This window comes from Crocodylus siamensis, chromosome 7 (assembly GCF_052110815.1).
Source record: "Crocodylus siamensis isolate JL-2025a chromosome 7, ASM5211081v1, whole genome shotgun sequence".
NCBI lineage: Eukaryota > Metazoa > Chordata > Crocodylia > Crocodylidae > Crocodylus > Crocodylus siamensis.
The window spans coordinates 57,521,180-57,543,940 of NC_143401.1; the positions used below are offsets into that span (position 1 = coordinate 57,521,180).

General features: G+C 41.3%; 1 protein-coding gene and 1 non-coding gene across 5 annotated transcripts in view; both read right to left on the reverse strand.

The window, feature by feature from the left end:
• The window catches only part of MICU1 (mitochondrial calcium uptake 1), a 243,587-nt gene that overhangs the window by 65,877 nt on the left and 154,949 nt on the right, over window positions 1-22,761 (reverse strand). For all 4 annotated transcript variants that reach the window (XM_090058755.1, XM_090058756.1, XM_090058757.1 and 1 more), the window contains one exon: window positions 17,471-17,668. In XM_090058755.1, coding sequence (XP_089914881.1) covers window positions 17,471-17,668 — 198 coding nt within the window. The remainder of the gene's footprint in view (window positions 1-17,470; window positions 17,669-22,761) is intronic.
• On the reverse strand, window positions 10,811-11,000 carry LOC149859853 (U2 spliceosomal RNA). Its single transcript, XR_016443701.1, has one exon. It is a non-coding gene; the product is annotated as a U2 spliceosomal RNA (small nuclear RNA).

Genomic DNA, 22,761 nt, shown 5'->3' on the forward strand with positions numbered 1-22,761 from the left:
CTGACCAGAAGTGCCAGGGCCTGGCTCACATTTAAGCCCCAGGGCTGAGGCCAGGCTGGCAGTTGCCTGCTGGTGGTTAAGGGGGAAGGAGCTCTGCCTGAGCAAACAAAGGGGAGAGGCCTGATTGCATGAGCAGCTCCTGATACTCTGGTGGGATGGAGTACTCCCCAGAAGGATTTGAATGACGTTACAAGTGGGTGGCTTGAGTTTGTTAAAGCTCAGGGGCTTGTGTTGGTTTATTATTGTATAACACTGGTGGTTTGGGTGAGGCTATTAGCAGATGGAGGAGGCCTCATAGGGGACCCACGGCAGTGTTGGGGGTGCACCGAGCACCAGAGGGGGTGCAGCATTGGGGGTACACCGAGTGCCAGGGAGGGTGCAGCATAGCAAGGCCCAGACTGAACAACACCTGTTCCATCCGTGAGGCTTGGGGCATGGTAATGGGGTGGCTGGAGCCACTCATAGCCCATAAGGCTAGGGCGCCCTGAAACGCCTATTGTGCCATCCATCTTGGAGTGGGACCCACCAGGGGTCCTGGTGTCCATGGGGTCAAGAGTGTACAGCAAGCCATGACAAAGAGGGTGTAAAGGCAGCCTCCCATATTCTCCATCTCAGATGTGGCAGGCGAGAATCAAGTGTGCCCACTGGGCCAACTTGGCACATAAGGGGGCCTTGGGAAGATCACTGCCATCCTACAGGACCCCGCTCTGTGACGCTGCACCAAGTACTAGTCCGATGGCTCCCCCTTGCTCAATCTGCTTTATGCTTCCTGCCTCATTTTCTACTCTGTTACCTGCCTGATGCTCCCTGTCAAATCTATTGCTTTGCTTTCTGCTCCCTGACTTATCTCCTGCTGTGTTTCTTGATCTGCCATGTGCCACACACAGAGGCTGTCCCTTCCACTTGTGGCATGTTATAGATGTTTCATCCCTGTTTTAAGCCAGTCATATAGAAAACGCCACACTTACACTGGAAATACAAATCCTGATGTTTAGGGTCACTAACCAACTTTTAAGTAATCGCATTATGAATAACTTTTTCCACAGGCAGATTATGCCATAACTTTCCCTTTTGGCACTTGGAAATTGCCAAACAACTGGTTTTGAACTCAACTAAACAAAAGTAATCCAACATATGAGTAAGTTAAAGTGTGTCATGGCAACTAGCTGGAGGTTTGATTATTTATAACTACCAGGGTACAGGTGACTGAGACAGTAAAAGGCTTCTATATTACATTTGTAAAAACAACTGGATATAAAGTTTCTGCTTGATCTTTGAAAATTGTTATTCTCTATTGTACTTCATGTATCACTTCAGAAAATCACTGTTATAGTGTGTAAGTTAATAAAAGAGTAAATAGTGTATTTCATATATAAAAGCATTCAAAGCCATTCTGTGAAGCAGTAAGATATCTATCAATAATAGACTGAGACCTAGGAAGAAAAAAAAACCTTTTAAATTCTCAGCAATCATTCATATTACTGGAAATTAGAACTGGTTTTACAGAGAAGACTGGTGGTCCAGGGTAGCAGTCTTGTATCTGATTTTTATGAAAAACACTGGAGGGCTTTTAATCCCCTCACCCCACCGTTGGGCAGTCAACAGGACTTGGCAGATAAATTCTCAGTTCACTATTTCTCCTACAGGATAGCTCCTCTAGCTGCCCAGGAGCTATACACTGAAAAACATCAGCTCAGTTTCTCCTGTGAGACTTATGAGTTTCTTATTCAGTGACAAGATCACTACCTAGCATGCCATATGAACAGCCATGGAATCATTAAGCTTAAAAGCATATTATAACATAGGACTACCTACAAACGTCTCAATTCCCTTGACTTCTACACCAAAATGCATTTCATTGTTGCCTCTATAGTTACTACTATGCCACTTGCCATTGCAAAAATACTGATGTGTTTACTGCACCAGCATATTTTAAACCCCCACAAAAAGCCAGGAATATATACTTTTGGATTATGTATGCATGCCAATTTAAAAAAATAAAGATGAAAAACCACAAAACATAATGGTTACATAACATACTTCAAATATCCAGAAACAAGTGCTGCCAGAGCCCGTGTTGATTACCTGCAGAAAATTTAGCAATCTGTATGCTTTAAAAGTAAAGTAAAACACCTGTTTGCCCCAAATATTACAGTCCCGTCACATTCTTCTAGTACTGAGTATTTAAATACATATATTTTAAAAAGGGCTTTTGATTTTCTAGGAAGATGTTCCTTAAAAATCACAAGCAAGCTACATGCCTAAAGATTTATACGTACCTTTCCCCCTCTTCTGCAAATAAGAATAAGGAAAAAGCACAAAACGTAAAGAAGTCCTTAGTCTGTGTGGGGAAAAAACCTCAGAATATCCCTCAACCAGAAGCAATATAGGAGAGCTAGTTCTGTAAAATGTTCAGGGTGTGAGTAGAGATACGGCGATGACAACACAACACCATGTAACACAAGTCAAGAGTAACAGGGATTTAGAAATATCTGACAAATTATCATCTTTGTACTGTTAACTAGTTTTTATGGCAATAGCCTGACTTCTCTTTAGAATAGTATTTACCCAAAGCTTTATTTGACAAGCTATAATACATTACCTATTTGCAAACCACTGCAAAGCTGCCTCTATTTACTAGTCTGAAGAAGCAATCACTCTGGACTTCTGTCATGTTACATATTTAGCTATGTATTAAAAGGGAAAAAGCTGTTCCTCTTTTTAAGAAACCTTCAACTTGCTTTCCAAACAGAAAAAGATTTAAAGCATATAGTAATATGTTCTACCATTTGTAAAGGTGCCAAACTATAAATAGACAGCAAAAACTGAGATAGAAACAAACATTTCTAAATGTTATTCCATCTCTTTAAAATAAGTCTCTCTCAAACAGACATACTGGTAGTTTTCTTTGTTGTTATATCTACTTAAGTGTGAATCAATATTCTGAAGCTATATATAAAAAACATTTGATTTAGTAAGTAAAGATCAGACTATTTTACATTGTCTCTCTTAGATTCACCATACTAAAAATTCACTATGAACTGGATTAAGAAGGTTAGTACGCTATTTGCTATTTGGTAAAAATCAGATGGGGCCATTGCTGGAAGGCTAAGGGAAGATAGCTGAAGCCTCAAATAATGGAGAAGGGTGGGGGGGAAGGAGGAGGGCTGAAGAGATCAGACATTGGGAAGACAGAAACCCAGACTGGATTGGATGATGCAGTTATCTGCCTGCCAGAGCCTGAATAGTTAGTGGGACATGACTGGAGCAAATAACTATTGCCTTTGCTAATGAAGGAGTGCTGAAGATTTGCTTTTTGCAGCCTCAGCTTATCTTGCTATTTTATGTTGTCCCTTGCATTGATGTACATAGCAGACACAAAGCCTATTAACTGATTTCCGTAAGTATTTGATGGTGCCCTTCCAGATGATGGCAAGCACAACTGAACTCTGAGACCCTAAACTAATTCAGAAATTAAAATAATACTCTCTCATTATTTATTGAACACCAAATGCATAATAATAATTTAACCCCTCTTCTCCCAAACTGAGAACTTCAGTGCCTTAACTCCAGAATGAATGCTTCATTTGGAATATTAAGATCGAAAAATCCTCACAATGCCAACAACAGCAGCTGAAATACTTTATGTAAAAAAAGGAGAATGACGTTTGATCTAAAGCTCTGCAAAAAAATAAAGCTATTTCTTGTAAAGGAAGCACTAGAAAAAAATTCATTGAATGCCTTCCATTCTTCACACATTCTCTCCCTGCACCCTGGGACCAGTTTAAGTACCTCTGTAGTATGAGGGTTAAAAAAAAATATGTACATTTGTCAGTGACAGTGAAATCCTAGTGGACGCTCTGTATTTGACAGATGCTTCTGCCCTATCACTGACCTTGGCATCACAGTGCAGTCTGTGATAGAAAGGAAAGTTTAATTCCAGCCTCTAGCAGTTTTCTAGACTTTAATGAGCAATTTAAAAGGTTATGTAAAGAAATGCTACAGCTTTAGTGTTGTATTCATGCATAAAAACTTTGTCTGCAAGAATGATTCTCAGCAAGGCTCTTCTCCCACAGCTGTAGAAAGGAGCATTTGGGAATTAATGTGAAGGATGGAAGGAAGAGAATAGAAGGGTTGAGAAATTAGTACTACCACCACTTTAAAAATAGCTTGTTTTGACTCACTAAAAGTAAATATTAAATTAAATGGACTGCCTGGGGGAGAGTGGCAGGACAGACAATGGCAAAAATGCCACGTAAGTGCCTAAAACCCACAGAAAACCCCATGAATATCAATGGGAGATGGGCACTCACCTGCCTTTTTTGAGATTGACAAATCACCCTAATGAATGTTTAGTTAAATTTAAATATGAAACATGGAATGAAACATTTTCTTTAAATACACTTAGTGGTTCAGAAAAATTATATGCTCCAGACTTCATCAGAACAAAATCTTCAACTGTATCTCTAGGGGCAAAACAAACCACTAGTCTACATTTATTAAGCATGGGGACCGTTGTGTACAACAGTCTTGAGTGCTTTTCTGATGCAGGAGCTTTACCCTCATACACTTCTGTCAGAATAACAGTTAAAGAAAATAGGCAAGGAAAAAGGGGGGAAACCCCTCCCTAAAAAAGAGCTGCTCTCAACCTAATAGGAAACACAAGCACACCTGCAGCTGTTGTAAGTTATTTTACTGTCAAAACTGAATGCACATCACTTGGCACTTACAATAATAAAACTCACACTCCTACTTAAAATTTTCTTCCTTCTTCTATCTTCATTTATTTATTTAGAACTTGCCAACCGTAACAAGATGGAACATTGCGAGAGAGAACCACATATCCTCTACTATATTAATCTACAAAATAGTACAGAGAATACATCAGATTTAGCATTCACAGCAGCTAAGTCCTTAAAAGAGAATGGACACTCCATTCTAAAAACTCTCCATTCTACAAGCAGTTAGTCTTGCAACACAAATAACATTCTCCATGTAACGCTGATATATAAAGCCATTTTTATAAAAATACAGCCTCTTGCTGCCTGTTACTGAATTTATGTTCAGTCTCCATTTGACCTTGTCGCTCAATTTACCAAGCAAAATAAGTCTGCAACACTACCCAGTTCAGTCTAACAATGAAAAGCAAGCTGACTGCATTCTGCCTCCTACATTCTTAATGCAGCAACAAAGTCAAGAGCTAAACTGGGGACCTTTAGGAAGATTTATAGAGCAAATCAAATTCCATGTTCAAAATATAATGCGAATGGTGAAGTAGGTGAAACTAAAATATTCAGTTCAAATAGCTGGATCAAGGATGACATGAAAGTCAAAAGAGTTTTTTCCACTTAGAGACTAGATGCAACTGCAAACCAAAATGTTTAACTTAAAGGTTAATACATGAGGTTCACTCAACATTTTATTTTAAAAGATGATTAATATCCTAACCAGATTAAGAAGGAATTAGGTCTTTTTGTCCAGTATTTGCTCAGGGTTTTTCAACAATTACTAAGATGCTGGTGACAGATTTGTGGACCTAGCACATTCTCCATGTAGCAACTATATTGGAATATCCAAGAAGATGGAATCTTGTAGCCATATCAGAGCTTTCAAAAGCCTTTTTTCATTTTAAATGTTAATTTAAACATTGTGATAGCCATTCTTTTAAAATAAAATTGGAATCTCTTAAATTTCCAAAAATCACTGCAAATACTCCCTTCACAAAGTCCATGAGACAGCAGCTGGGATTCAGCTCTTTATTTTGTACACTCAAAATCTTGAAGTTTGACAGTTAGAATTATTAAACGTTTCAGTTTGTCAAACACTCGGTATTAGAACTAAAAACACCTTTTTTTTTATTCTGTTCCTCCTGCTGGATCTCTTCCATGATGTCACAATTCACTGTTTGTGACAAAAGCAATCAATCAATCAATCAAAGATGACATTAAGCCTTATTTTTACATGATCCAAGAAACTACAATGTCCATTATTGCAAATGGAGTCATCAGTGCTCCATACATTTGAAAATCTAGCATCACAGGCCGTGTCCAGATGGGCGCGGACATTTGTTTCCCCACGGACGAGTACCAGCCGCACACTGGGGGAACGCTGGTGCCATGCATGCTCTGGCATGCAGCAGTTTACTCTGGGTGGGGTAAGGGAGGCTGGGGCTCCCAGGGGTACTGCTCCAACCAGCGCGTGCAGTCAGTGGAGCAGGCTCCCAGGCCTCCCTGCCAAGCCTCCGGCCTGCTCCCATGCCCTGGACCATGCGGCGGGCCTCTGGCGATGGCCTGCTCGGCCTGGAGGTTTCAGCCTGGGTGGGAGGGGCACTTTATGGGAGCCAGAATGTGGCTCTAGCCAGCCAGGCTCCAGTTCTGGGCAGCACATGCTACTGCCACATGCGCCACCCCACTTTTTTTTTTGGCCCTCTCCATGCCTCAAGTCAGAGGGGCTGCACAGAGTAAGTGGCACTAGTGGGGGGGAGGGCAGAAAGGGCTGGTGGCAGGTTGGGCAAGTGGCAGTGGTGACAGATGGCAGGGGGGCAGGCAGCAGGGGTCTGCTTCCTTTACTGCAGCAGTGGGGGAGATGAATTCAAGACAACCCTCCAATAATTAGATTCTATGCATGGAAAGTGATAACAAAGATAAATTTTCCATTCATAGAACATAATAATTGAGGGGCTGTCTTATATTCAGGGTCATCTTAAATTTAAGTAAATAAGGTAAATATTGCACGTCTGTCTTAAATTTGAAGTTGGCCTGGATTTGGGTAAATATGGTATATAGGACTAAGAGAGCCTTTCAAAATAATTATTTCCTATATACACAAAAGTACCAATTTTTAGGTTCCAATATATGTAGCTAAAAGTTGTCACTCTACCCTGACCTCAACGTAAAGGCTGCTGTTAATACCTAATTGGCAAAACTCAAAATTCATAATTTCCCCCAAACCTCCCAAGTAATCAGAAGTTATTATTTAGTAAACTATTTTTTAATTTGAATTAAAACTTAAATTACAAAAGGATGCTTCCTGTTGTCTCTGCTGTGTTTGAATAAGACTACCCTCACATTATTTCAGCCAATAACTTTTTTTCCCCGTTACTGATTAATTTGGATTGGAAGAAATCTCTGGTTGTCTTCTAGTTCAGTGTTTCTCAACCCATGAGTTGTGACCCAGAAGTGGGTCGCAAGAATATATAAAAGGGTCACCAACAAACTTGGATTCTCATTTAAAGGGAGAAAAACGTGGGAAATGGTTGATTTCCAAGGGGCTGCCTGAGACTGAGGGGAGCAAGAGGAGGGTGATCAGGTAGGGGGCACATGTGTATGTACACAAGCACACATATACATGGCAGCCAAGCAGCATGGAGAGCAGCTCCTGCAGTTCCTGGCAGGCAAGTCTATGGAGTGGGGGGGAAGGCATAGAGGATGCATCTGAGGGTGTAGAGAGGGAACAGGTAAGGTGTCAGGGGTAGATGGGGGAGCACATGCCCCCCCAGATTTGTGTGCTCACAGCGGGCATGGGACTGAAGCCTGGCCAGACCCAGGGCAGGAGGGTGAGGCAGGGTGGCAAGACTTGTTGCTGCCACCACTGCTGCCACCTCCAGGACACCCCCACCAGCTGCACCACCAGCAGTGTGAGGAGTAACAGTGGGGGAAAAGGTGGGGGCTGTGTTGCCCTCACTTCCTCCTGCTGCCGGCTGCTTGCATCCCAGGCCATGGCTCTACCCTGCCACCTTGGTTCAGCTACTGCTGTGGCACCCCTCATGTCATGGCTCTATCCCGGAGGGGAGGGGAGGTGGAGTTGGGGGACAGCATGGGTGGCCTGAGGAGTGTGGCAGCAGTGGCCAGACCATGGCACAGGGTAGAGCTGTGAGCTGCCATATAAGCAGCTGGCAGCAGGAGGTGGTGCTCCACACAGCTCGCACAGGGGACCCGGCAGCAGCAGTGAATCTCACCACCCCATTCTACTCTTCCACGCTGGGTCGCACCCACTGCATCTGGTAAAGTAGGTTGTCACCTACAAAGTTCATGTCTCTCTGAACAAGTTATTCTCTATCTAGTGAGTCACCCTGCCCCATCTTCTCTCTGATCTATCATGACTATTGGTTATGCAACTTTATTTTTGTGGCAACGGTCACATCTCCCTTCTGTTTTTTCTTAAACTGCACAAGTTTAAGAAGTACCAGTTCTGAATTCCAACCTAATAACTTTTCAGTCTTTGTCTATATGCAAAGCATTATCCCAATTGTTTCAGGTGATAATTTCCTGGCATTCTGACAGCAGTTTCATCTTTCATACAATTTATGCAACTGTAGCTGTCCAGATTCTTCTTTACACAGTTACTGCCTAGCTAGTATTTCCCAATTTTGATATCTTCTTGGCAGGCTGCATCCCCTTATTAAGTAGCATCTGAAATTAATCTAACTGTGTTTGGTACAGCCCATCTTTAATTAGTAAATTCTATCATCATTTAGAACATCTCCAATATCAGGTGCAAATCTGATTAACATACTCTCCATTCAATCCTTTGAGTCTTTAATACATTAAAACAGTATTGGAACTACTATGGATCTCTGCAGGGGTTTATTCAACAACATGATCTAGATTGAACCTGAATCAATAATTTATGGCTTCAGACACAGTCATCATCTGAAGACAGACTTGTAGAAGTAGACTCTGAGGAAAGAAGTTTCCAAGGCAAATCCTTCAGAGTCCTCCCCCTCCCTATTTCCTTTGGATACATACGGAATAAACAGCTATTGCCTGGGTCCAAGATCAGGGCACCCTGACAAAATCATACAACCCCAAGTTATGCTATACTTTCACTGGCAATTCCTATACACCTAGAACAGTAATGTATTTTCCAAGGCCCCTGGCACACATTCTTCTAATGGCATGCTGGGATCTGCTTCCTGATTCCAACAACTGCATCTCCTCCCATACCACATGTGCATGGCAGGGCATGCAGTTTTGGAATCGGGTCAGATCCCAATGATGCCATTATTACTTGCCAGTGTAGGAAAAGCCTGGGATTGAGAGCCGAAGCTTCCCCTGCACCAGCAAATTAAAAGCTGGCATCCAGTCCTGCATACCAGATCAACAATCAGCTGACTATCAGCTTAGTTCAGATAACCCAGTTCCAGACCTGGAGCTGTCTGAGTGAGGACTGACAACTAACTGACTGTCAGTCCTGGTCAAAAAGCCCCAGGTCTGTTTCAAGACTCAGGGCTGTCCAGGGACTGGGATTAACAGTGAGATAATTGTCAGCCATGTATAGGGGACCCAAGACTCATTTTTTGCCCCCAGTCTGGCTAGTCTCTGCCTCCTTCATCTTAGATCCTATATGAGGATTACCATTAGCAACTGAAAGGGGTGAGAGTTGGCAAACAATGCCATAGTGACATGGATGATCTCCCCATCTGATGTGGCAGGGAAAAAAACCAAGTGAAGTCTCCTTTCTCTGTGCAGATTTGTCCCCTTACAAGTAAGTTTTCAGGCTTTTTCTTAGCCTTGTACCATCCCTGTTGTGGCTCCAGCTATTTCACAATTACATTACCTGCTTGTTAACCTAGCAAAGTAAAAAAACTCACCAGTAAGCAATAGCTATAAGGAGTCTACCTAAATTGTGCTGTTTTTTTAAATAGACACTTAAATACCAACTGTTTTGTTAATTGTACTTGCAATTTAAAATCAGTCTCACGACTCTTAATTTCTTGGGTCTTCCATTTCCCCTTCTCTCAAAATAGGCATTGTTTGCTCGTTTCTATCCCTTGGGAACTCTGCTATCTTCTCAGCAATAAGTATCAGCCCCACTACTAGCTCTTACTGTTCCTTTAGCACTACAGAGTGGAATTTATCAAGTCCTGCAGACCTGAATATATTAAAAGGGCTGTAAATTGTTTAGCATATTTCTTCCTGATTTTATGTCATGACCTCATGTGTAACCTTTTTACCTACCATTGTATTTGGTCGTGTTCCATATTAAAAGTGAACCTGTAAAGTCAAGTCCAGGATTGTTATGCTTAATATTCTAACTTCTACCCCATACTATAAAAGCTGTGGTTAGCACATTGCTCTGGAAAATTACGTTTTAAATCTCCCTTCTTAGTTCACCCAAAATATTCCTGATACATAACAGAGTCACAGATGTTTTTACCTGAAGTCAGAGGACGATGCTTTCATACAATTTAAATCCTGTTTTCACAAACAAACAAAAAACCCCAAGCAAGCACAGATGAGGGGATAACTGTGTTATAAGTGCCTGGGGAATCTATACATAGTACAAAATGCCCCTTAAACCTCCTCATTAAAAACTCTCCAGTCATAAATTGTAAAGGATGATGGAGATTAGAACAAAAATAGCTACTTTTTGCACTTCATAGTTAAAGAGCTACCATATACTATTTACTATTCTCTCCCTTTTTAAATAGAGGTACTTTAAAACTTTAGAAAGGCTGCAGAAAAGGAATTGTCCTCCTTCCCACTGCTGCCTGCACTGCCCAGTTAGGTGCCAGGTCCAGTGATTTAGAAGCAGTGGCTGGGAAGCAGGCTCTGGGAAAGCATCCCCAAGTTCGGTTCTTGGCTCCATCAGCTGCCCCCTTGCCACCTGTGCTGGCTGGATTGGACAGTAGAGGTATCAAAAGAAAGCTGGCAGGGCTGGGAACCAGGCTTAAGGTTTTCCCACAGCCTGCTTCCCAGTTCCACTGACTCTTAAACTGCAGTCACTGGTGCCCAGCTGAACAGCATGGGTGGTAAGGGGAGGTTGTCAGGATCTGACAAACCCCCCACCTCTTCCAAAATGGGGGCTGTTTTTTTGCACCGGTCCTGGAAGCACTGCAATACCAGGTCAATGCATGGAGTGGATGGAGCAAGCTCCGGTTCCACCACCCAACCAAAAAGAATCTGCTCAATATAGACCTCCGATGGAGGACATATCAGCTACGCCTACGTGGTTACGCTGCTTCCCCTGCCCATTTTGGGGAAGAGGCAGGGAGCAGTGGCTGCTGCTTCCCTCCCAGTGAATGAAGCAGTGGGGCCTCCAACCCACTTCTCACTCAGGTACTCTGGAGTGAGAAGCAGGTAGGGAGCAACTGGCTGCTGCTCCTCCTCTCCCCTCCCCTTGCAGTATATTGGAAGGGTTGGAACAGCTGTTCCCTTCCCCAAGCCAGGGTGACTCCACGCTCTGGAAGGCAAGGGAACCTTTCCCCCAGCTCCGCAACTCCTGGTTCCCAGAAGGAGTTAAGCTGGGGGAATGTGTGCAGACAATCAGTTTTCCAGGAGAAACTCTCCCAGGAATGATATTTGTCTTGTAGTCGGGTTATTTTCTTCCCAAAGTGGCCATTTTTGCTTCAGGAGAAAAAGCCTGAACATCTACACACTTCTGGTTTCTTCTGGGAGAATGGCAATTTCTTCGAAAAAAATGAACATTTGTCCAACAAACAGCACTTGTTTATAGCTCAGTCACTGAAGTGATAAACTCTCAACTGGCTGTGCTACAAAGCAGTTACTATCAGCTGTACATAACACTGTGTAACAAAGTAACTGAAAATTATTTGTACAAGATATCATAAAGAAAAGTTAACAAAAATTTAAGTTACCTAAAACATAAATGGTGCAAGCAGCTTGAATACAAATCATTATTAACAATCAGGTTGATAAACTTGTGTACTAAAAAACTTAAACACCCTAATATTTTAACAACTTACAAATGATATGAAGTTTTGTCATCTGAAGTTTTAGTCAACAAAACATGAGGTGACAAAAGATGCATTACAAATGCATTTTCTAATATATCTGACAAAGATCATCACAACAAATTTACATTAAGACTGAGTTTTCTACTAAAAGAATCAGGTGCGACTGAATAATTCTGAAATTTAAACTATTACTCATTAGGTTTCCAAGTTAACAATCCTCCTGATGAGCAATGCAATTCACACTTTTCAGAATCTTTGTTCTGGCGCATCTGCAGGTTCAGGACAACAATATTTGTGTTCTCCACAGCTTTTTTCACAGCTACTACTATTGTAATATTGTACTCAGTTAGAACGGCAATGGTAACCATCAGTGTGAAAAGCATTTTTTTTTTTTTTTTTTTAAACTGAAAGCTTAAATTCTGGAGCATTTGAGAAACACACTGCAAAAAATATTATAGCTAATCAGAATAGGATACTGAAATTTATTTGATTAAATTTATTTAAGACAAAACTATTAATACAGTTCACAAGTACTTACATTTAATATTAGTATTTAACAGATAATGTATCTGAGCTACAAACTAGGAGAAAGTTTTCAGTAAACACATACAAGAGAAAAATCTTTATTTTCCAGGGCAATTTGATAAAGACCCCAAAGCATCAAAAATTCCTAACAGGGCCATTTGAAACTTCTTGTTAACATATGCATTTGCAGATTCTCTGATCGACTTTTGATTTGTAGCTACAATTAATTCAGTATCTCAAACACTAAAACTTATCACTTTAGAGATAATTTAGAATATTCTCAGATGTAAAAAAGTCTGAATATGTGCAAACCTAATCCCAATCTAACAATACAGACATTCCCTACCAGGTAAAAACAATTAGCATTTACAAAGCATCTATTATATCCAAAGCACTTTATAAATTTGAGTTAATTCTTCAAATACTCTGATGGAGTAGGCACTATAACTATTTTAAACACAAGGCAGCTGAGTCAGAATTTATGCAACCTGCCTAAAGCCAGGAAACCTCTCTGTATACATGCCACAATTAGAATTCATTAGTAAAAAAAAATCCTGTTCTTTCTCCTTGATGATATTACATTGTTTTCCCGACTTCTAAAAGTTCTTCTGTTCCTAGGTTTTAATGTTTTCTTTGATCAGGAAATGTAATTTCTACAAAATCAAATGTGCGCATCAAAACTAGCATTCCTGTACAGCTCCGCTGCCTGGGAGCCCACATAATGGCTAAAGATCCCCTTGTGCTGAGTGTTCTACAAATACGCATTTTTACCTGAATCCAGGAAGAGGATAACAGATGTGCAGAGAGATAAGTCCCTCCACTTGTTATTTTATTACTGGCACAAGGAAAAGCAGAAACTTATGAGAAGAGGCTGAGGGAGCTGGGTTTATTTAGTCTAGAAAAGACAAGATGGTGGGATTTAATAGCAACCTTCAGCTACCTGAAGAATAGAGCTAGGATGCAGCTAGACTGTTCTCAGTGGTGGCAGATGACAAAACAAGGAGCAATGGTCTCAAGTTGCAGCAAGGAAAGTTTAGGTTGGATAGTAGGAAACATTCTCACTAGGAGTGGTGAAACACTGGGGCAGGTTACCCAGAGAGGTGGCAGAATCTCCATCCTTGGAGGTTTTTAAGGCATGGCTTGACAAAGCTTTGGCTGGGATGATCTAATTAGGGATGGTCTTGCTTTGAGCAGGGGGTTGGATTAGATGACCTCCTGAGGTCCCTTCCAACATTAATTTTCTATGATTCTATGATAAACTTATTCTTTAAAAGTGGGCAAATTGCTTAACTCAAATATTAAGAAACAGATACCTTTCTCATGAAGGAAGAGTATTGAAGAGTAAATCAATCCCAACATCCGCAGGGGGGGTTCTTCCAGACCAGCCTTAAAGCAGGCTGGCAAAGAATGTCCTTACATGGATAAACAATCATAGCTCTACAGATAATAACATTACTCTTCAGTAACACATTGTATGCACTTGGCTATATTTTAAGTTAGGTCATAACTTGCTTACTAAGTTGCAAATGACTGCAGTACACTAAGGCAGCATTAGTCAACCTGTGGGTCGCATGAATATATGAAAGACTCATGAACAAACTTTAACAATGGATTTTTCTTTAAAGAAAAAATAATGTGGGAAACTGTGACTTTTCCCTTGCAGACTGGCAGTTCCAGCCTGCAAGGGGCTGCTGGGGGCTCTCTCTGCCTTACACACTGGGGGGCTGGGTGCAGTGGGTCAGGAGTGAGGGGCACTGAGTCAGAACTGGCTACTGATGCTTACAAATGGGTCTTGGTACAAAAAAGTTTGGGAACCACTACACTAAGGGAACAGAAACTGGCATGTGAGTCATTAATTGTGCAGCTATCTTATCTGTCAATAGTAAATACTCCTGAAGATGTGTAATAATCTGTAGTATTTCTCCAAAAGCAGCAACAGTGCTGCAAAGTATGATATCAAACTGTACCTATATTTCAAATAAGTGAAACAATGACATCCATAAGATATTTTACAGGCAAAAGATTATTTACCTCAGTAGAAAACATCTCTTGGTTACACCAATGGTTTAAAGTAAACAGGGATCTATTTCTCAGCTTGCTTTCTCGAAGAAGAAACATACTGGCACCTGTCACACAAAGTGACAGCAAGAGGGGAAAAATTCAGATATACCAATAATATCATACAGTGTAAATCCAGCCACAAAAGTCAAGGCATGTGTGTTATTCAGTAGTCTCTCAGAGCTAAGGAGCCTGCAAAGTCTGCTTTTTTCACTATCTGAATTCTCACTTACAAAGCTTAACTGGATCCTCTGCACAATATAATTACTAGTTCCAACCTAAAGATACATATAGCAAATACAGTGCATGCATGTTTATTTAATCTACTTAGAACCAGGATCTATGTGCATATAAATGTCTAATTAGTAGGGCTGGTGTGTTGTTGTAGCTGTGATGGTCTAGAAAACATACAAGAAACAAGGGTTAATTTGGTAATATCTTTTATTGGACCAACTGAACAGTTGGGAGAGTTGTTAGACAAGTTTCTGGGCAAGGAAGTATCTTGAACTAAATGAACTGGAGGTGTCTCTGCTTCTTGCCCAGACCTAAGGAAGGATACTTTGTGCCCAAAAGAATGTCTAAAAACTCTCCTAACCGTTCAGTTGGTCCAATAAAAAGACATACAAAATTCTGTTTTAAAAGACTAATCAAGAAGGAAGCAAAAATGAAAAGAAAAGGGCATTGCAAAAGTAACAACAGGCAAGTTCTAAGAGGCTGCTAAAGCTAACTATTTTCCTAGGGCTCTTGCTACTTTACTGACACTCTTTACTTCCATGAATGGGCAAATGGGTGATATTTAATAAAATTATGGAAAATATAAATATATTAAAAATATAAAAAGTAAACACAAATAGGAGAAGAGAGGATATACTATTCCATTATTTCTGAAGCATTCCCTCAGAATTTCGCCTACAAGGAAAAGGTGAAAAACATTCAAGCTTTACCTGATATAATCATTTTCAAAGCGTGTTTCAGAAGAATTTTACCCAAACACGTGTGAACATTTTTAAAAAAGTGACCAGGGAAATCCAGCAAAAGAAACTACTCATAATATATGTTCAATACAGTATTCAATTCTCTCTTTAATGAGCCCAATGTAACATGATTAAGTAAAAAAAGTTTGATTTTTACATTGTCTCAAATGAAAAAACAACCCCCCCCCCAAAATAAAACAAACAACCAACAAACAACTCCCCAGTATCAGAAAAGGTGCTTTATACAGTTTCAAACCAGTGGCTGAAACATATCTAATCCTACCCCTGAAGAGAAATAAACCCTTTTTCCTCCAATTCTATTCTGGATATACAGTACTCAAAACTCAAACTTTGGAGAACACACTAATTTTTTAAAAACACTAAAAGACCTGTCAGAAGATAGTAAAATGGAAGGCCTTCCTTAAAACTGCTGAGAGGCCTGTGCCTGACTTCTTTCGTCTTTTTTAATAGTAAGCAATAGTCATAAATAATTAGGCCACATCTAACAGAATGCACCACAGATCATTTATTTTGATAATTCCCACAATGCACTGGGTACTTTCTAAACAGGATAAGGAACACATTCGTGGATAATAGATCTCACTCACCTAGACAGAAAAGAGAACAAGAAAAAAAAAGTTACCTGACAATTGCTATGAGCAGCTGACGAATTGGCGGACCAGGCAAACATCACTAATGAAATGGGAGGTAGATAAGGTGAATAGAGACAGAGGCAGGCAGGTAGTGGGGAGTGGCTGCTTTACATACTATTTTGAAGACCATGCCAAGAAGCTGAAACTTCAGGCACTGCAGAAGGAGCTAGCAGAGGCCATGCATGGCTAGCACAAAGGGTAAGGGAGGTATTTCACTCTCTCTTTTATACCTAGCTTTGGAGAGGAAGATTTTTGGTTTTCCAAAACTTAGGGAAGATGGGGGTGTTACAACAAGAGCCGAAAATAGAATAATCTTTATTTTCTTCTTATTACTATGAAATTGTGGTTTTACTTTTCCACCATTTACAACTGTTGTATTTTCCTTGTTTTCACTCTACAGGCCACTGAGAAACATCCCTGTAGGTCTAGTCTGAGAAACAGTGAGATAAAAATATCGTCTTCTTACTCAAGTAATTTTGTCCATCACTTTTGTTAATTTACATAATTAAATAGTAAAGCAATTAATATAATGAATAATTTAGCTCAGTTATAATAGAGTTGGCAACAAAAGAGGGAAAAAGTTAGATTCTGTCCCACCTTAAAAATAAAAAACCCCAACATTGTTTATGAGTTCCAGTTACTAAGTGAGCTAGGAATACCACTGACACCTTACCACATCTGATAGGGCTTCACAGGTGTGATGGGATCATTTAGTCTATAAAATCTTTGTTCCCAGTGGAAATGAAAGAACCTATCTTTTTTTCCCCACAATCAAAGCCCAGGATGGCTTTGCAATTTTATTTTTAAAATGAGTAGATTTTTATTGAGAAGCAGTGACAGTGAACATGGAATCCCACGTGGAATGAACATGGAATCCCATACCACTACTTCTATATTTACTTTTTTGAGAAGAACCATATTTTGAAGGCAGTAGATGCTTAAATTCATACAAATAACAAGAAGCTTCTGTTAAGTCTCCCTATTACAAAAACAAGGGAACATTCAAACTCCAGCAGAGGGATTAGGCAATTTTTTTGGGGGGGCAGTTATGTCAAACTTCTTCTACAAGGTTTCTCTCATCATCTTCTGAAGCAATGGTTTTCAAACATCTGAAAGTCGCAGAATCCTTTCATGTCACTTTTTCTGCATGGAACCCCTGCCCCTGGCTCTGGGTCATCTCTGCTGATGTGGAGCCAGGTGATCCAGCCTGGTAATAGTGGTGTACCGCTTCCCAGCCTGTTTTGACATTACCCCCCAAGGTCTGTGCAGAACCCCTAATGACCTATTGTAGAACCCCAATGTTCCATAACACAGTTTCAAAAACACTGTTCTGAAGCACCTGGTATTGGCTCTACTAGCAAATGATCTGAAGACTCCATAACAATTCCCATGGGGCAGCAGCTGCACAATACTCTTCTAAGTACTGGGTTTTCTTTCTTTCCCCGCCCCCCACTCTTCACTCCTCGCTAAATGTCATGAAGTCCAGGCATCAGCTAATTTAATCTGTAGAGACACTGACCACAATCGACTTCCCCCATATTCCCTAATCAACAAATTCTGACCTCAAGCTTCAGGACATCATGCTGCAGTTTGCGCTGGAACTCTAAGAAGTGTGAAATAGTCAGTTTTCCTTTCAGATCAGCTCCAAAAAAGTAGGTTGTCAGAGCAGAATTGAATCCTGTTTTCAGGGTATTCCCTGTAGTGGAACGATCTCGGTGACGCATACCCATGCTGGTTTGGGAGCGAATGATGCTTTGGACCTAACAAGAGTAAAGGGCAGAAAATAATTAGCACAAAAAATACGAAAGAAAGACGTGTATGGGCCAATTCACTGAAGTATTACTTTTGATAATTCTCTCCTGTGGCCAGAAAGGCTAAATAAAACATGTACAAAACACAGTTGTGGGGATGGATCAAGGAGATTATTTTACTGTTGTATGCAGGCTTGGTGAGGCTGATACTAGAATATACTGTTCTGCTATCTACATTTTTAAATGGATGGATTAGAATATGAGAGTGTACAGAAAAGAGCTGCAAAACTTCTGTAAAATGGAAAACTGCTTTAGAGTGCATTTTCAGCATTATGCAGTTAAATCAATTTAGCTTATCAAGAAGATGACTGAGAGGCGACTTATTTACAGTATATTACATATTTTGATAAGGAGAAAATGCCAGGTGCCCAACAACACTTTAATCTGGTGCGGAAAAACCCAATTCAAACCAGTAGTAGGAAGCTGAAGCCGGACCAATTCAATTAGTAAATAAGGTAAACATTTTCAAATAATGAGCGTGATTAACCATCAGAGCAACCTACCAAAGCCAAATGGTGGATTCTTCTATCTCTTGATGTCTTCAAGGCTGGATGCCTCAACACAGGAGTAACCATGTGAAATTCTGTAGTGCTTGTTAAGTAGAAGGTCAGACAAAAGTATTCTGTGGCCTTAAAATCTAGTAGCACTACTATAATTCTATAAGTTTTTTTCCATTCAGCTTAAGTGAAGGGCCTCTTTTACATTAAACACTTGTTGTATTTGTACACCCCTTTTAAATATGCTACTCTCCGCTATAACCCTTTCACTAGCCTGACTAGGGTATGCTTTCAGCTTTAAAGTCTACATTAAAAAGAATCAGGGAATAACCTCAGTACAAAGGGAGCCTCCTTTGTATTGCCAGGAAGACAAAAAAAGGAGAGGGCAAATGACAAGCACCAATCATTCTAAAAATTAAATAAATAAAGACAGGGAGCAGGACTGATAGTTCACTGTCCCTGACACTAGGTATTTTAGAAAAAAAGTGACTTTGATCAAGTGCTGCTATTATATTCATGATATTCCTTCATCCTCTTTCATGGGAATTTAGGACTAGAAGTGACATTTGGATCATCAACTTCCAGTCCCTTCCTACTGCAGGTGCCATATCATGTGTTCATTTTTATAAAATGGACAAGCTCCATCTAAAAGTAGGGTTACTCCCACGAATAGAAAGTAATATCATTCCCTCTCAGCCTTCACTTTGCCATGCTGAACAAGGCAAGCTTTTTTAGTTTCTCCTCTCATGTGACACATTGTCCTTCCCCAATCACTCTCATAGTCTCTCTTTCTCTACCTGTTCCAATTTGAACTTACATTTTGTAACTAGTGAGCATGTTTACATGAGATGCTTTATTTACTACTCAGCAGACTAATTTGCTGCACAGGAAAGCATAACCATCTACACACGCATGGCAATTATAGTACAGTAGACTAATTTACTGTATTGTGGATGTTCCCATCAGGTATGTGGTATCCAGCAGCACAGTAAATTACTGTGCTTAAACACACATGTAGATGGTGATGTTGGGATTAGTTTACTTTAGCTCAAATTGAGCCAGAGTATATTCAGTTGCATTAACTGCATGTATAGACATGCCCAGTGGCAACTAAAAGTGTCTGTAGCTTTCTAGATTTTAAAAGCTACAGCTGTTTTCATTCCTCCCAGCCAAGATCACATTTACAAGATCTAGATTTACAACATCTGGCAGAGAAAGAGAAATCCAAAGCTAGCTCTATTCTACCAAGCCAGCTGCCCAACTTTAGCCCAAAGCAAGTCATTCGACTGGAACAAACATTCACTTCAGTGGCTTTGGGGTACTCTGAGAAAAAGGAAGTGAAGGTGGTATGTATGCTCTTCTCATTTGGGATCTTCTAGAGGTTACATATTATTATTTTATTGCTAGCAATTTCTTCTTCCTCCTCCTCATGCTGACAAGGGGGAAGGAAGCAGCTGCAAAAAGGTTTTAAATATCAAAAGGATGTGGGACCTTTGCTATAAAGGACAGCAGTAAGCTAAAATTTTTCTTTCGAGAATGGTGAAACCAGTATAACCCTGAGGAATAGATTCTTTAGGCTTATGTCACTAATTATTATGAGGAGAACAAAATGAGAAAAAAAATAAAACAAAGCTGACCTATCTACATATTTACTATGCAAAGCAGACAGGTTTCTTTTTCCTTTTACAAATTCAATTATCCCAAATGTTTTGTGATCTCTGTGATCTGTACTGCCTAAATGCTTTCTCTACATCAGGCACTGTGATATGCTTATGACTCAAAAAACCCACAAAACAATTAGGAAAGAAAAAAATTGGAAGAAGAGAATGAATTTAATTAGACAGGTTCTACATTTTTATACTCATGTAACAAGAAACATTTTGTCTTAGAGCTGAAACACCACTGAGCACTGGGACTCTCATTTTTAATTTATAACAGCTATCAACTTTCACAGGAATTCTACACAGGGATTTTGGGAAGAGAAAACTAAAAATTACTGTATATGAATCTGTAATTTAGGACTGGTTTAGAAAAAAAATCATCATAAATTCTAAAGACTACTTTTGCAAAAGCAAACATTCAACTCATTGGAGACTATCAAACAATAGACACAAGGAGCCTTGTGCTGGACATTCATTTTTATTATGGTAAATGATATATGGTATCATTTTTTACAAGATTTCATAGACATTAGGGCTGGAAGGGACCTTGGGAGATCATCGAGTCCAGCCCCCTGCCCAAAGGGCAGGAAGTCAGCTGGGGTCATAGGATCCCAGCAAGATAAGCATCCAATTTACTCTTGAAGGTGTTCAATGTAGGTGCTTGAACCACCTCCGCTGGCAGACTGTTCCAGACCTTGGGGGCTCGGACAGTAAAGAAATTCTTCCTTATGTCCAGCCTGAAACGGTCTTGCAGGAGTTTGTGAACGTTCGACCTCGTCATCCCTTGGGGCGCTCTGGTGAACAGACGTTCCCCCAGATCCTGGTGGTCACCCCTGATAAAAACTTATAGGTGGCCATCAGATCACCCGAGCCTACGCTTTTCCAGGCTAAAGAGTCCCATGGCTCTCAGCCTATCATCGTAAGAACTGTTTTCCTGACCTCTGATCATGCGCATGGCTCTCCTCTGGACTCTCTCAAGCTTCTCCACATCCTTTTTGAATTGTGGAGCCCAAACTGGACGCAGTACTCCAGCTGTGGCCTCACCAAGGCCGAGTACAAGGGGAGAATGACGTCCCGGGATTTGCTCGAGAAGCATCTATGGATGCAAGCCAGCGTTTTGGTCGCTTTATTAGCCGCAGCATCACATTGCAGGCTCATGTTCATCTTGTGGTCAATGATGACCCCCAAGTCTCTTTCTTCTGTAGTGCTATCCAACGTAGCACTGCCGAGCCTATAAGGATGCTGCAGGTTTTTCCTCCCAAGGTGGAGAACCTTGCATTTTTCGGTGTTAAACACCATCAGGTTTTCGTCCGCCCATTTGCTGAGCTTGTCCAGGTCAGCCTGGATCACCTGCCTATCCTCTGGCGTGGATGCTTTGCCCCAAAGTTTGGTGTCATCGGCGAACTTGGCCAGTCCACTCCTGACTCCAATGTCCACATCGTTAATGAAGATGTTGAACAGTATGGGTCCCAGGACAGAGCCTTGAGGGACCCCACTGGTCACAGGGCACCACGATGAGTGACTGCCATCAATTACAACCCTCTGGGTCCGACCACGGAGCCAATTTCCCAGCCAGAGGACCGTGGTGGAGCTAAGGCCACAACTGGCCAGTTTGGCCAAGAGATGATCATGGGATACCAGATAAAAGGCTTTTTTGAAGTCAAGATATATGACATCAATCTCTTCTCCCTTGTCCAGGTGATAGGTCACCTGGTCATAGAAGGAAATGAGATTGGTCAAACAAGACCTACTCGCAACAAAACCGTGCTGGCTATCTCTTAGAATGTTAGCCTGGGCCAGTCCATCAAGGATGGCCTCCTTAATAAACTTTTCTAAGATCTTCCCCAGGATAGAAGTCAGGCTAATAGGCCTGTAGTTAGCAGGATCCATTCTCCTCCCTTTCTTGAAGATCGGCACCACATTGGCCTTCTTCCAGTCTTCGGGCACTACACCAGAGCGCCAGGAGTTTTCAAAGATCCGTGCCAGGGGCTGGGCTATGACGCTCGCCAGCTCCTTGAGATCCCTGGGGTGCAGATTGTCAGGGCCGGCTGACTTGAAGGTATCCAGCTTCTCAAGGTGTTCCTTCACGAGGTCAGCATTTATGGAGGGTAGGGGATCCCCATCACCCGGATCTCCCTGTCCCATAGCAGGCATGGGCGTCCCATGGGACTGATGAAAGACTGATGCAAAGTACCTATTTAATAGGTTGGCTTTTTCCTGGGCGTCAGTTGTCAGTTGCCCCATCTGGTTTAGCAGGGGTCCAACATTGCCCTTGCTTTTCCTCCAGCTCCCCACATATCTGAAAAAGGACTTTTTGTTGTCCTTGATGCTTGAAGCTAGTTGGAGTTTAGTTGCAGCCTTGGCTTTCCTGGTTTGCTCCCTGCAGGACCGGACCAGTGCAAAATAATTCTCCTTGGAGGTGAATCCCGTCCTCCATCCTTTGTAGGCTTTCCTTTTTAGCCGCAGGAGGTCCGCTAGGTCCCTAGAGAGCCAGGAGGGCTGCTGTGCCTTCTTGCTGCTTTTCCTCCGTGTTGGAATAGATTTGGCTTGTGCACTGAGGATTGCTTCCTTCAGAAGCAACCACTCTTCTTGAACTTCCATCTCCCTGGGGTCATGGTCCCTAAGGGCCTGACCGACAAGCCTCTTGAGCTTGTCAAAGTCGGCTTTTCTGAAGTCAAGGACTTCTGTGTTGCTGACTGACTTGCCAGCTTTACGGCGGATGGTGAAGGTGATCAGCTCGTGGTCGCTGTCACCCAGCTTCCCATCGATCACTAGGTCGCCAGTTAGGTCATCCCCCGTAGCTAGTACCAGGTCGAGCAGCGCTTTGCCTCTCGTTGGCCCATAGACTTCTTGAGTCAGGTAGAGGTCATCCACACACGAGAGA